This window comes from Xiphophorus maculatus, chromosome 18, assembly GCF_002775205.1.
Source record: "Xiphophorus maculatus strain JP 163 A chromosome 18, X_maculatus-5.0-male, whole genome shotgun sequence".
Lineage (NCBI taxonomy): Eukaryota > Metazoa > Chordata > Actinopteri > Cyprinodontiformes > Poeciliidae > Xiphophorus > Xiphophorus maculatus.
In genome coordinates, this window is record NC_036460.1 from 17,368,961 (window position 1) to 17,382,852 (window position 13,892).

Genomic DNA, 13,892 nt, shown 5'->3' on the forward strand with positions numbered 1-13,892 from the left:
CAATACATATACTTTAACGGAAAATCATTAAAGCGCACACAATTCGATGATGGATTTAGATTTGCATGCAACTGCTGCAATTTCTGCTAAATATTTTTGAATGGATCTGCAGAATCTCCTGTTGTTTACTCTATTTTCTTGGTTTAAATTGGACTTCACCATTATTTGTCATGATTTAAGCATAAACAAAATACTTATTTTTACATTAAATTTGTCATTAAAGTGCAACAAAAAAAATCATGTTTAAAATCAAAAACTCACTCACTAAACTAATGAGTAAACTTAAGCGGGTCCGATTCCCTCTCATGTCACCATGTGTATGAATATTATTTATTTATTTGTATCTAAATAGTCTATTTTTCTTTACTGCTAAAGCTTTGGAGCCTAGACACTTTTTGAGATTGAGATTGTACTGGTTCTTTATGATGCGATTGATTAAAAAAAAAAAATTCCTGCTGATTTGATGGACCTCATCAATCAGATTATATGCAAATTGCCATTAGCCGTTTTATATCAGTGTTTACGATTATTTATTATAATTAAGTCAAAAGCACAGTGCCGTCAGTAAATAAAAGAAATCATAGTTTAAACTACGTTTTGAAGACATTTTGCTTTATAAGTAAATGTCCTTAAATGGTAGACTCCTCAGACATTTGAAAATGTTCTTGTGCTGAAAGGTAAAAAGGTGCAAGCGTCTAATGCATAGGCCTTCAATAGAAAGGCAAATGTCAGTTTCACTACTATGAATTAATGAGAAAACACTAAGCAGAACAAAATTGAGGAACTATCATGGCATGTAACTCACTGCTGTCTTGCGAAACTGCATTCTTCCTTGTTCACATTTGGTCCTTTTTCCTTTAAGCATGTATACATCAATGGAGATGGTACTCTATGAAGATGGGTGCTTATTCATTTTCACACTTAAGCAGATGGAGAGACCTGTTATGCCATAGTTTTCAGGCTTCCTTTCTGCCCCTCAGATCAGAGATTTCAGTTTGTGAAAATGTTGTCACAGAAAGGAGATGACTGCAGAGTTTTTGCACCACACTGCTTCTTACGTAGCTGTGTGCATAGTTACTTTTCACCCTCTGGGGCATCCTGATATAAACTCATTGACCGTTTTTACTCACTATTCCTAAGGTTAGCCTTGTTCTGTTATTATTAGTCTGCTAAAAGCTGATCTCATCTGTGGCTTTTCTTAACACGGTCTATACCTGGGCTTAGGATACCTTTTCAAAGCCAAAGGACTAATTTAGAGTCTCACTACCTTTAATCCTGCTGTCTAAATCTGTCATGTCTCAGAATGGGAGCATTCTGACAGCACAAATTCAGCTTGTCCAGCCCTGGTTCTGTGTATTTGCGTGTTGTTTCCTACCCCTAGGCATTTAATCTGTGTCTGTCTGCAAAGTTATGGAAGTGGTGCGTATTACAAAGGTGTTTGTCATTTGTGAATCAGCGCTGTTCTGTCGCCATTGGTTATGCTGAGGAAGTCAATGTTTCGTGTTTTTAACCACATATGAGCGTCGAGTCTACTTCAGCTACATCCGCTCTGCAGTTTGCCCTAACATTTGCCAGGGGCTCCTGGCCCCGAATGAACATGAGGATGTCTAACATCAAAGTAGCGTTTTTAAAGTGGTATGGTTGTGAAGAGAGGGATCCAGATAAAAATCAGCCACCTCTTTTTTTTCAGTGTCAGAACATGTTCTTTGTACCTTTTATTTAGAAAAGACTAGAATCAAATCTTTATTTTGCCTTGCTTCAGGATCACCACTAATCCACTACAATAAAAAAAATCTTGTTGAAAGTTCTCAGATGGTCTCAGACATGTTGTTTATGTTTCCCGTTGCTTGTATGATAAAGGTTCTCTCCCGTTTGTTTCGCAGGTGAAGCCAAGAACCTAGGTCCAGTTTCAGGTCCAAATCGACTAAAGGATCTCTGTACATTTTGCACCATAAGCCTGGACCAGGAGGAAGTGTTTCGCACCAAGGTGTTTGACAAAAGCATCACGTAAGCACAATTACAGAAATTTCTTGCGTTTATGTTGAACTACAAATGCAGACCTTGTCTTATTGTCATTATGTCCAAAATGAAAAAGGGGGGCATGGGCTGGTATAAAGTTGTGATGACAATCAGAAATTAAAATAAAACTTATTTATAGGATTTAAACAAAAATGTAAAACCTGATGTATTTACTTTAATTTTAAAACAAAAAGCTAACAATTATACCTACTAATCATGTTGAACGCTGGGACAGGTTGGCATTTTTTGCAAAGAGAGCCACACTGAACTGCTAAGATTGCTCTTTTAAGGCAATCTTAGCTCGTTGCTTACAAAAAGGCCATCATAGTATTGCGCCTTTTTGTTTATCATTCAGGTCTTTCTAATAACATGTTTTTTAATTGTCTATATATGCAGAAAAAAAATGAAATTGACCATTACATTCATGTTTTTCATGTAACATTTATTATTTGGATAAACCTAAATAACCATATAGAATACTTCCATAATAAACTTTAGTTTATTTTTATGTGCTCACAATATTGAATCTTTTTGTTTATCATTCAGGTCTTTCTAATAACATAAGTCTAACGAGCTGATTTTAGCAGCTTAATTAGTTCAGCTTCCTGCTCTGGGAGCCAGCCTGCATTTAGCTGCTTAACAGATACGCCGCTTATAGTTTGCAGTCTGTAGCTTTAAAATGTTGTTGACTTACTTTTCTTTAGTTTCCTCTCCATGACTGTGTAGCTTTTGATGACCTGAAAATCTTTCTTGTTAAAGAAATAGTGTAGTAGCCTCCTCTCAGTGAGTAGCAACATTTAGAGGAGGTGGGATTTTACAATCCATACACCTGAAAAAAATCTTCTCTTGCGTTGGCATTTTGTATTTCATCTCAATTAAAGATGTTAAGTTGTAGAAACAAAATATTTGAGCAGTTTTTACATTTAAACTTATTAAAATCTCTGTACTTTGATCCCTCTAACTGGCTCAGGCCTAGAAAACATACGCACAAAAAAATATATTAGCCTTTGCTGACTTTAATAAATGCTAATTATTTATCATGTATTGGGTAATTGCAGTAATTGGGAGTTGTGCAGGCGTGTTCTTTGTATGTATTTTTATTGTGATGATTTGCACACAATTTATTCTTTCTTGAGGTTTTTTCACTTTATTCATATGTTTTATGATCTTGTTCCTTCTATTTGCTAATAACTGCTGAAAGTACAGAATCATAACACACTAATTAAAACTCTCGCAAATTTAAATTAAAAAGTTGTGAGCCACAGTAAGTAAGTGTGGATTATTTTGAAACGTAAAAATGTTTTGCAATATGTGAGACAAACCCACTGTGGGGTAATTGAAAGTGAAACACCAACACATTGCTCTTTACAGCTCATTTATCTGAAGTGATGCTGGCTAAAAAATCCAAACATCTACTTGTTTGTACTGAGGCAAAAGATCTGAGTCCATGGTGTTTGTGTCATTTTCTCCTGAAGAGTAATTCTCTGAAATGAGTTGTGAATCATTTGTATGGTTGAGACTGCTTGGTGTAAACACTAGTTAGTTAAGGTGTCATATATATACCTTAAAAAAAGAGGGGATGATTGTGTGTGTGTGTGTTTTTTCACACCATTGAATCAGTTTTGTTTTTGATAGTATAAGGATTTTGGTAAACCGTCAATTTATTAAAATTAACTTTAATAACTCCTAATGTTTACATTTGATCCCTGTATCCATTGGTGCTATAATATCAGGCTAAGTAAAAATACATATCAAAAAAGCAAAAGCATAAAAGATTCCTATAAATCTTAAGAATATTTGTTGTACCGACTTTATTTATTTTTTTAAATAAACATACACGGGCTCCTAGTCAAGTTCAGAAAATCCAAAAGGTCTTGAAAGAATTGTTTTTGTTTCTTTTAAATCAGGCGTTCTTTTTTTTTTTCTTAGCTCGTTTGTATGTTTGAGAAGTAGTTTTATTTAGTTAGACTGACATAACCTTATCCAATAGTGACATATTCACAAGACGTTCAGTGCAAGGTGTGGAAAACTGTGATGAGGTGTGAATTAAGACTTCCTTAATTCACACATCATCTCATTAAGGTTTCCTTAATTCATCATGCATCACTGTGTCAACATTAGCCCATCTTTCATGGTATTTCACAACACTCCTTTCTCCACGCATTGTTTTTCAATTTTTTATTGGTCCTGTTTTGGTACCGTTCAGAATGATTTTACCGTCTCTGAGGAAGTGCGTCCTCCCACGCTCTTCTCTGTCCTTCTCTCTGTGACACACTCTTCTACCCTAGCTACTGTTAAGCAGAATTAGATAATCAACCATGTTTTGGCCTTATCTTCTTGAATTTTGCTTGACTCATTTCAGTTTTATGTGCTCCTTGTGTCTGATCCAAAGGTTATCTGGAAGCTTGAAAATGAGCTAATCCTGAGGATAAAGCAGGCATGTTTAAACAGCCATCAACGGAGGCCTGTAGGTAGAGTTTTTACACCGTTTAGAGACTAGGATGACAACAGAGGAAAATGTAGTTTAGTGGGTGTATTTTTGAGTGTGTGCAGAGCGGGAAGGGGGTGGGTCACAGGTGCATATTTCTGTGTGATATTTGAGGAGGATGCGTGGGTGTACGCTGGATGTGCCGGCCAAGCCCGCTGTGGAAGTGTCAGGCAAGATATTTCTCTCTGTGCAACATGTTTAAATTGTGAAGGAAAATTATGAAGAGCACCAATGAGCTATATTCTGCTTTACCCGTCCTTTTTTTTTTTTTTAACCTGAGTACATTTCTCTTTATAAAAAGGAAATTTGAAGTAAGTTTAGGTATCCATAAATACTAGTCTGTAGGATATTTAATTTCATTTTTTGGACAAAACTGTTATTTAATTGCAGTCATTTTATTTTTTTGGACATCTTTTGCCAGTCAGTTCTGAACAAAGCAGAGATTGTCTTTACCTGCCTGCTACAAGAAAAAAAAAAGGATTTTGTGTTTTATTAATAATGGGGTTTTTTTTTCTTTCTTGCCTTCCAGCATTTTTCTTTGTATTAAATTCCATTTATTAGTTCATTCTTTTAACTTCAACTGAAGTAAAGTTTTCTTTACTTCATTTGATAAAAGAGCAACTATAACGGCTCAATGAGCATCTTTAGTATAAAATATTCTACATTAACACACAGGATCAAAGTGCTGCATAAACATTAAAAATATACCGTCTGTCATTTATGTCTGTGAAATTATGAATTTTAAATGTTAGTTTTAGTTTATTTTAGTTTTTACACCAGAACACCACTAAAATAACTTGAGATACCAAAATACTTTAAAAACACACACAACCAGCCATGCAGCAAGCTGCTAAAGTAAACTACTAAAATAACTAAACTAAAATAAACTAACCTCTAAAATGGTAAGAAGACAAAGATGGATGAAGACAGAAGTTTTAAGAATTGCAAGAAGTTGATACAAAAACTTTCTTTTTTTTGTTGAAAGTCTTTTTTATTATTATTTTAGGTTCTGTGATTTAAACAGGTTTGCAGTTGGATAAGTCATAACTAATACGTAAATAAATAAAATGATTAGCTTTAAAGAAAAAAAACCTAATCCAGCACTTGACAAAGAACACCTCTCACGACCTTTTAAAGATATTTTAATGTTTTGATCTTAATCTGGTGAATGTCTATGAACTAATTCTGTAAATTAGTTCATAATTTGTATGTAAATTCAAGTACATTATTCAATGTACTTGAATAATGTTCAAGTACTGAAATCAAATGAATAAACTTCATGTTTCCTACATGAAGAAATGCATAATTTTGCAATGGTTTTTTCTTTGTATTTTTCTATAATTTCCTTCCTAATAAGCTTGTTTTAATCTTGTTAATTGTTCTATGTTTAAGTGGAGTGCTTTTACACAGATTATTAGGAATTATATTTAATGCAAAATATTTATGCACCATTAACCTCAAGGTGGAGAAAAGGTGTTAAAAGGTTTTCTAGTCACGTTCAAACCCATGATATGAAGAGCTTTTCCCAAATCCCTGATGAGTCATAAGGGCACCCTGTGATGTCCACCGTCTGCTCACACTTTTCAGTTTTCCACATTAACAAACGCCATGTTCATGACTGTGATGCAACATTTCTGTGACATTGAATTGTGACAGAAAATGTAATCTCAGAAATGGCATCACTGGGTAATTATTTGTTAATTTCTTTTCCCCCTTTGTGATACCAGTCATTGTGTAATTGCTGAAACATAACAGATCTATTACAAAATGCATTTTCAGTGTAGGATTACATTAAATCACTGACATACATCATCTACTAAAACTCTTTCTCAGTGGTTTTAGCATACTTTGTTTCATTCATTGACGGGTCAATGTGTTTTGTCCTCTTTTAGCATCGAGTGCTCAGACCCGTACTGGACGGAAAAATGTCTGTTTAGAAAGTAGTCGTAGCATGTCTGTAATAGAGGCCTAAACTTTTAAGGTTATAATGAGGTCATCGTGCTGTTTGTTCCGTCAACAAGTTTGTTTTTTTTCTTTCATTTAACTATGAAAATATAATGATTCTTTCTTCATTTGTTTACAGCCCTTTTTATGGAGAAGATTTCTTCTTTGAGATCCCGCGGCCATTTCAGTTTTTATCCTTTTATGTTTATGCCAAGGGCGTTTTCCAAAGGGACCTACCTGTTGGTAAGTCACATTCATGAACCAGAGACGTAACTGGGCTGTCTCGAGTAGATCTGTTGTGGTTTCACATTGTGCTGTTTTATTTTCCAGGCAAAGTGTCAATCCGGAAGGATGATCTATGTAAATATAGCGGAAAGGACGATTGGTTTAACCTCCAGCCTGTAGATCCAAACACAGAAGTTCAGGTATTTTTATTTTTCTTTGTAGATATTCTAATGTATGTTACTCACCAAAGTTTAGTTTTAACAAATTATGCTGAGATTTTTTTAGCAGTTTTCTGTTTTTGTTTTTTTTTAAACATTGAAGTGAAATTTGAGCTGACGATATACACCTTTTAAAAATATACTAAAAGGTAATGCAACAACAATTCAATACTGCTAAAAAGGACCATAATATTTGTGCTTTCTGGAAAAATCCAGTCTAAAATTTGTTGGATGTTTATTTCCCACTTATTATTTTTGTTTGCTCTGATCTGTTATTCAAATTTAATTGCAAGGATAATCTGAGCATCTTTCAGACATCCAAAATCAAAATGGACCCTCTGATACCTTTTGGTTTTCAATGGCAACTTTACTCAGGACTGTAGTGGGTAAAAAGTTTAAATTCTGTCAAGTAAGATTTTTTGGTCTTGGTTAGGTTAGGTTAAACTTTATTAATCCCATACGGAAATTGAGGTTATCTGTTGCTCACACATTAATTCACATCCACACAGCATTAAAATCGTATAGCTGGAGATATCCATAAAAGGTACAAGAATATAATAAATAAATACATTACCACTAAAAAGAGGTCTAGTAAAAGTGCTTACCGTAAATATGTTAAAATACTAGTTACCCCGTCTCCCTCCCTTTCCCCTCCCACAGATAGCAGCATGGTTGCACTGTTCTACCTTTCATTTCCTGTCTTTTTTGGTCTCCTCTAGCTGCAGGTAATGCTAAGTAAGATATCATTTAGCTGTGTAAAGTCTTCTATGGCTGTGTTTTGTTTTTTTGTTTGTTTTTGTATACATCTTCAGGATGTTCCGGTTTGTCTGTTTAGCTTCAAAGATTAATTGGATTAGCAGCAATATAGTTAAAGACCTGTTTTTACTTGGCATATCAACAAAAATATTAATAACAAGGATTGTTACTTTAGTATTTTGCTTACAGAATAAACAAAGGAGTTGTACTAAGACAGCTTTATTCAAACTTTCACACCAGCAACCTTAGATTAGTCTCAGTGGGTGCATTTTTGTTTGTGCTGCAGATTGCCATTGACACTTGGTGTGTTTCTTCATTTCACCAAATAAAATAATGTTATGTAATAAGTCATCAAGTCAGCCAAGTACCTCTTTAATATGACTGTGAACAAAGTAAAGTAAATACAATTATGAGTAAATAAAAAAATATATATCATTTATACAATGTCAGAAACAATACCTGTTGAAAATGTTTAATCCTTTCTTACCAAAGGGTTCTTTCATTTCACTGTACATATGCACAGTGACAAACAATAAGTTCAAATTCAAAGTTAGTATTTTTGAAAACGATAATAAATTTGTACACAATAATAACGGGGCAAAATTTTCGTATCCTAACATCCCCATTTACATTACTGTAAGCATCCGCAGGAAGTAACAAAGATGTGACATTTAAAGCTGAAACACTGCGACAGTAAAAAAGCTGCAAAACATTTGGCGCCACCTGACAGAGTTCAAGAAGTTGGTCTGCAGCCCTGATATCTGTTCATAAGCTGTAGCCACAAACAGTGAAGTTTATGCAAATGCACTGTATCAATGAGGCAATGCTAATCATGAATTCTCTTTTTATGTTTATTACAATGAATGAAATTTCTGCAGATTCCAAACCTTTTGATTTTTGCTGCAATAATTGGCTCAAGATGGCATAAAAGTGAGAGGAAAATGTTTGATGAAGGTTCTGACAGATGAAGCTGTTTAAGTGAAAGGGAAGGAGACTGTTTTGTTTTATCGAGGTTGACAAAACCTCGATAAAACAAATGAAAAAATGTAAGTTTGATAAAAATGTAAATTTTTTTTGATGAAAAAATGTGTTTATCACACCGCCCACACAAGAAGCTTTAACTTGTAGATGAGTAGTTTCATCTACTCCCTTGCGTTTAATACAATCCTATTACGTTTGTTTTGCTGAGAGTTTTTGGCAATATAGCATATTGTGAGAAAACTGTAGCTATATAAAAAACCTTTCTTTTTCTTAAACTGGTTTCTCCTGCACCCATTTTTTTTCTGGACAATAACAGCTGATATTATGACTCCATTGCAATGAAATCAAGAAAAACATCTGCAGAGGAAGCTGTGACAAAATACTCTTATCAAACGGAGGCAGTCAGTTTATCTTACCTATCTTGTGTCTGGAAAAGTCTTAATTGAGACCAAATTAAGAGTATACTCAAGCCTATTCTGTTTTTTTTTTTAAATTTGCAACATTGAAAAGGTATGGATGCATAAGCTGTTATTGGCAGCAATGTTAATATCAAATGCTGATATTGGCCCAAATTTACATATTGGTGCATCCCTAGTTTTGGTTTTACAGCGCAGCTTTGGTTTAAGCAGATAAGTAGGACTGTAACTATACATCAAGCTCATGAGATGGGCTGATGGGAATTGTTATTTTCACTGGGAAGAAATTAAATTTTGGAAGTATTTGGGAGGAAATTGAGTCCCACAATGTGTGTATTTTTCCTAATAGAATAAATGTTTTGCGAATCACATCACATTAGATTGCTCAAACCTGACAGAGATAAGTCTTTTAGGTTTTGAGCTAGAGATGATGAATCCAGTCCAGAGTCATTAAAAAATGTGAAATAGCCTTTTGGTTTTAGAGCAGCTTTAACTAAAGTGTCATTATCAGCCAATGGTAAGGCAGTCAGGATTCTTTCACAGTGTTTATGAATCTTGTCTTCTTCTGTCAACATTTTTATTTTTGCCAAGTCCCCAGAATCTTGCTAGATGAACATAACATGCTAACACAACAGCAGAGCTCAATAAATACTTCCTTTTTTCAAAATAAGAGCCTTAAATATGGATGCAGGACAGGGATTCGGTCTTAAAGCAGCTCCCTTCTTACCCAGAGTTCTTTGCAGGACTCCTTCAAATAAAATAAAGTTCAGAGCAGCTGGATGCCACTTTTGACAAAAAGTATTATAATGTTTTAATTTATTAATATTGTGTTTCAACTATTTTATTAAGTTATAAATTTATCAATGTGAAAAAGTTTTCTCCAGTTAACCCAATTTATTTCTTGATCTATACAGTCTTTCTCTCCAGTTTTTGGGATATATGGTTGGTTTCTTGCTTGAAATAATGCTCCGAAATTCCAGTGCACAGAACGATTTCTGCACAAATTATACAGCCGCTACAGTTGAATAGGTTTTGTGTCATCTTAAGAAATATTCATGTATGTCTAATGCAGAAAAATGTGCTTGTACACCAACAGATCTTATGCATTTTGCATTTACACTGGCCTCTTTGAAGCTCTTATTTGGGTTAAAAAAAATTATTTTTTTTAAAAAGTACCCGGCAACCAGTACTTCTGGTAACCCATCTGTAGCACCTGAGCATCCGGTAACTTTGCTATGTGAAAATGCATGCTAACCAAACCCATAGTTTTGTGGTGTGTTGTTGGAAGTAAAAGTATGCCCTTAGTACTAATCCTCTGCTGTTTTTACTGTAGCTACTGTGTTGACTCTAGCTGCCATTAGCCCACGCCGGTCTATTCTGGGGATGTACTGCAATACTGATTCACTCACAAGTAGACACTTTCCACAGCAAAGTTACATCAGTGAGAAATGGAGGTGTTGATGCAATGCTGTTTTGGTTTCTAGCCAAACCAGAACAGCTTTGCATGTAGCCTGTAAACCTTCTGGTCAGAAAAAAAGAGAAAACTGTAATCTTTTCAAACAATAAAAATTTCATAATCATATTCAGTACTTGAAATGAAATAATTTAGCGACGCTTTCAGCTTATTTGATCTTTTTGTAGAGCAGTTATCTTGGCTTAAAAGCCTATCTTGCATCTGAAAGAAGTACTTGCCTTGTCAGCCAAGTGCTGAATTGCAGAGACAAGAGTCCAAGTGTGTGGGTGTCTTGTTTAGCTCTTTCTATCTCTCTGACACTTCCGAAGGCGAGACCTGCAGCCTTCACCACATCCGACCCTGTAAAGATCTTTTTGAGTGATGGCACATCTATTATGGTTTTTGTTGCACATTTTACCCCAATTTCTCAAACGTGAAAAACAATTTGCCACAGGGCAACACTGAGCAGTTTAACATAACGGGTGTAATTCAGTGCAAACAAAATGTACAGCATATGTGCGTATCTCTTGCTGTGACCTTGTTTTAATCGTGTTTCCATGTCAACCTAAGATTTTATGCATAAATATTAAGTTTGATTGAAAATAACTCACATTTCTTCAACAGGGTAAAGTTCACCTGGAAATGCGACTGAATGAAGTGATCACAGATCACGGCTCCACTGGTCAACACTTACTTGTCAAGTGAGTCCCAACTTTTTCTCGATGCTACTAATGGTATTCAGATTAAAGAAAAAAACACAAAAAACGTTTGTCTCATGAGCTGTTAAATTTTGCAAGTTATTCAAGCCAAGGTTGAATTTTAAAATTTCCTTTAGCACTGGATGAATTTGTGCCATTAGCTGAGAATCGCAGCACAGCAGCAAATTTGTCTGCTCGCTTCGCATTAGTAAGTTTTACAAGAACTGATTTTTAGTCTAAAGCAAAACATGGAATGTATATTTTAAAAGGTTTCAAAAAAGACTGATGTAATAAAAAAAAGTGCAACATTTTGGAAACCACAGGAAATCCGATTTCTCGGGTGGTTTTTATTAATCAAGGTCTCAGAACCTAAGTAGGTTATCTGCACTTCAGTTTAAAATTCAGTGTTAAAAGAATCCATGAAACTCGCACTGCTTTGGCTTGCTCCAAGTAGTTTTCAAAAACTTTAATTTAAAGTGATCAGCACCACCACAGTAGGAAAAGATCAAAAGTTATTTGTATTGCATGGAGTTTCTCAGACTCAGACCTGTGTGTCTGCTTTTGCAAAATTTCAAACTAATAACGAAATGCTGCTGAAATGTAAGTAATTTGTATCATAAAAAGTCATTACACCCTTGACCTTTTTATATATTGCCATTCCACAAGCTTCAGTGGCTTATTTTGGGATTTTATATAATTAACATTTAATACTGTAAGCTGTTAAGAAAATTATGCACAAGTTTTACCTATTTTTTTTCCCATTCATTTAAACATTTATTTCAAGCTGTATTTGTATTCGGACCCTCTGAGTCAATACTTGGTGGAACCACTTGTGACTGTATTTTCAGCTTGAAATTATTTGGGGTATGTCTTAAGATTTGCACATCTTGAGGCTGAAATAGTTGCCTATTCTTTGCAAAATAATGTAAGTCAAGTCTTGTCTTAGTCTTTTATTTAACTCTTGACTTTGACTGGACCATTCTAACATACAAGTATGCTTTCATACGAGCCATTTCTTGTCCACTTAGGTAGATTTAATGCGTTTGAAGAAAGCATTCCCACAAAAAGAAGCTACCACCACCATGTATTGTTGTTGTGGATAGTGTGCTGTAGGTAATACGCCAGGTTAGTTTTCCATCACACATAGTATTTAGTATGTAGACCAACAAGTTAGGTTTTTCATCCCATCTCAGTGTACCTTATTCCATATCTCCCTTTTTTGTTTTCAGTATCCCTCCATCAGTGGCAATCCGCACACTGAAATTCTGACTTTCAGTGCTTTCTTCTATAAAGGCTAAATTTGTGAACTGCACTGCAGTTTTTCTGACCCTGATTTAAGCTTCTCTTAAGCGTTCTCACCGAGCTGTCTGCTGTTTCTTGGGTTTCATGATGCTGTGTGTTCAGCAATGTTCTCAACTAAAATGCACATCTCAGGCCTTCACAGATCAGATGGATTTATATTTAGATAAAAATCACAAGAACACCATTCACTAGTGGCGTGACGTTTGATGAAAGAGTGGTTAAGGGGAGAAATACAAATGCACATTTTTCAGACTCTGGGAAAAATTTTTTATGAACTATTTAATTTTTTCACTTTCATTGACATAAAATTCCAAAAGAACACACTGACGTTTATGCTTTTAACATGGAGATGTTTCAAGTTTTCAAAGATCTCTTAGCAAAGATAAAACTTACTAGAAGGTACAAACTACAAATACAAAGACCTTTTCTCTGGTGCACTGCTGTGGCTGCATGTAGTCAAATTATTTCAGTCAAGAAAACTATAACTTGCGCACTGTCTGTGCCACATGCAAATCGCAGTTGTCTGTTTTCATAGGTCAGAGGCTCGTGAGGAAAGCGCTTGTAAAAAAAAAAAAAAAAAAAGTTGACCTGATAAAAGTATATCATTTACCATGCTTGGTTCTTCGTGGCTTGTCACATATTTGATGTGTGTCAGCATGTGTGAGTTAGCACTACTTCCATTTTGCATCAGTTTGTCATCGCAGAGATCAGCTTATTTCTAGGCACGTAACATGATGGTAGGATAGCAAAAAGAGGAAAGAAAACGCCTCACTGATGGGTTAGGTCAAGCACGTCAAGAACTCATATAGATGTGCAGATGTCACGGATATTTGCTGTTTACGTATGTTGCACCCCCACTCCCTCATTCATACTTAAGAGTTCTGTAATGAGGAGGAAGTGATGGCATCTGAACAGGAAGTCTGTGCTTTTCACACTGCAACCACTGTGGCTTTTTTTTTTTTTTTAGCCGTCATTCACCATGTCACTCAGATTGTTTGCTTAAACTGTCACACAGCTCACTGTCAGCTCTCACCATTGACACACGCTCTGAGCAAAGCGCACTCCTGCATCCGCTTAATCAGACAAGATGCCGATGTAGAGATCTGAGCAGTTCAGGTGCACTCCTCCAGCCTTCCTGTTCCGCCGCAAGGTGATGGGTTACGACACGCAAGCGGGGCTGAAGGGAATATCGTCATGACACCCTGGAAGATCACAGACAAACATCCTGACATTCAGCTGCTTTACCCGTCCCTCTGGCCTCACTTAGGGATGGGCTGAATTCATTCTTACTCTCTGGTGGCCCCTGCTTAGCAGCCACATCCTGTTTAGGGTGCCGACAGTGTCTGTTTGTTGTCACCTGAAACACTTGTGAAAAAAAGCAATGGTCCCTGT

The 13,892-nt window shown here is 35.5% G+C and overlaps 1 protein-coding gene across 1 annotated transcript in view; it reads left to right on the forward strand.

Moving 5' to 3' along the window:
* The window catches only part of rasa2 (RAS p21 protein activator 2), a 29,955-nt gene that overhangs the window by 1,212 nt on the left and 14,851 nt on the right, over window positions 1-13,892 (forward strand). The window contains exons 2-5 of the mRNA XM_005803361.2: window positions 1,884-2,007; window positions 6,591-6,694; window positions 6,782-6,876; window positions 11,125-11,201. Coding sequence (XP_005803418.1) covers window positions 1,884-2,007; window positions 6,591-6,694; window positions 6,782-6,876; window positions 11,125-11,201 — 400 coding nt within the window. The remainder of the gene's footprint in view (window positions 1-1,883; window positions 2,008-6,590; window positions 6,695-6,781; window positions 6,877-11,124; window positions 11,202-13,892) is intronic.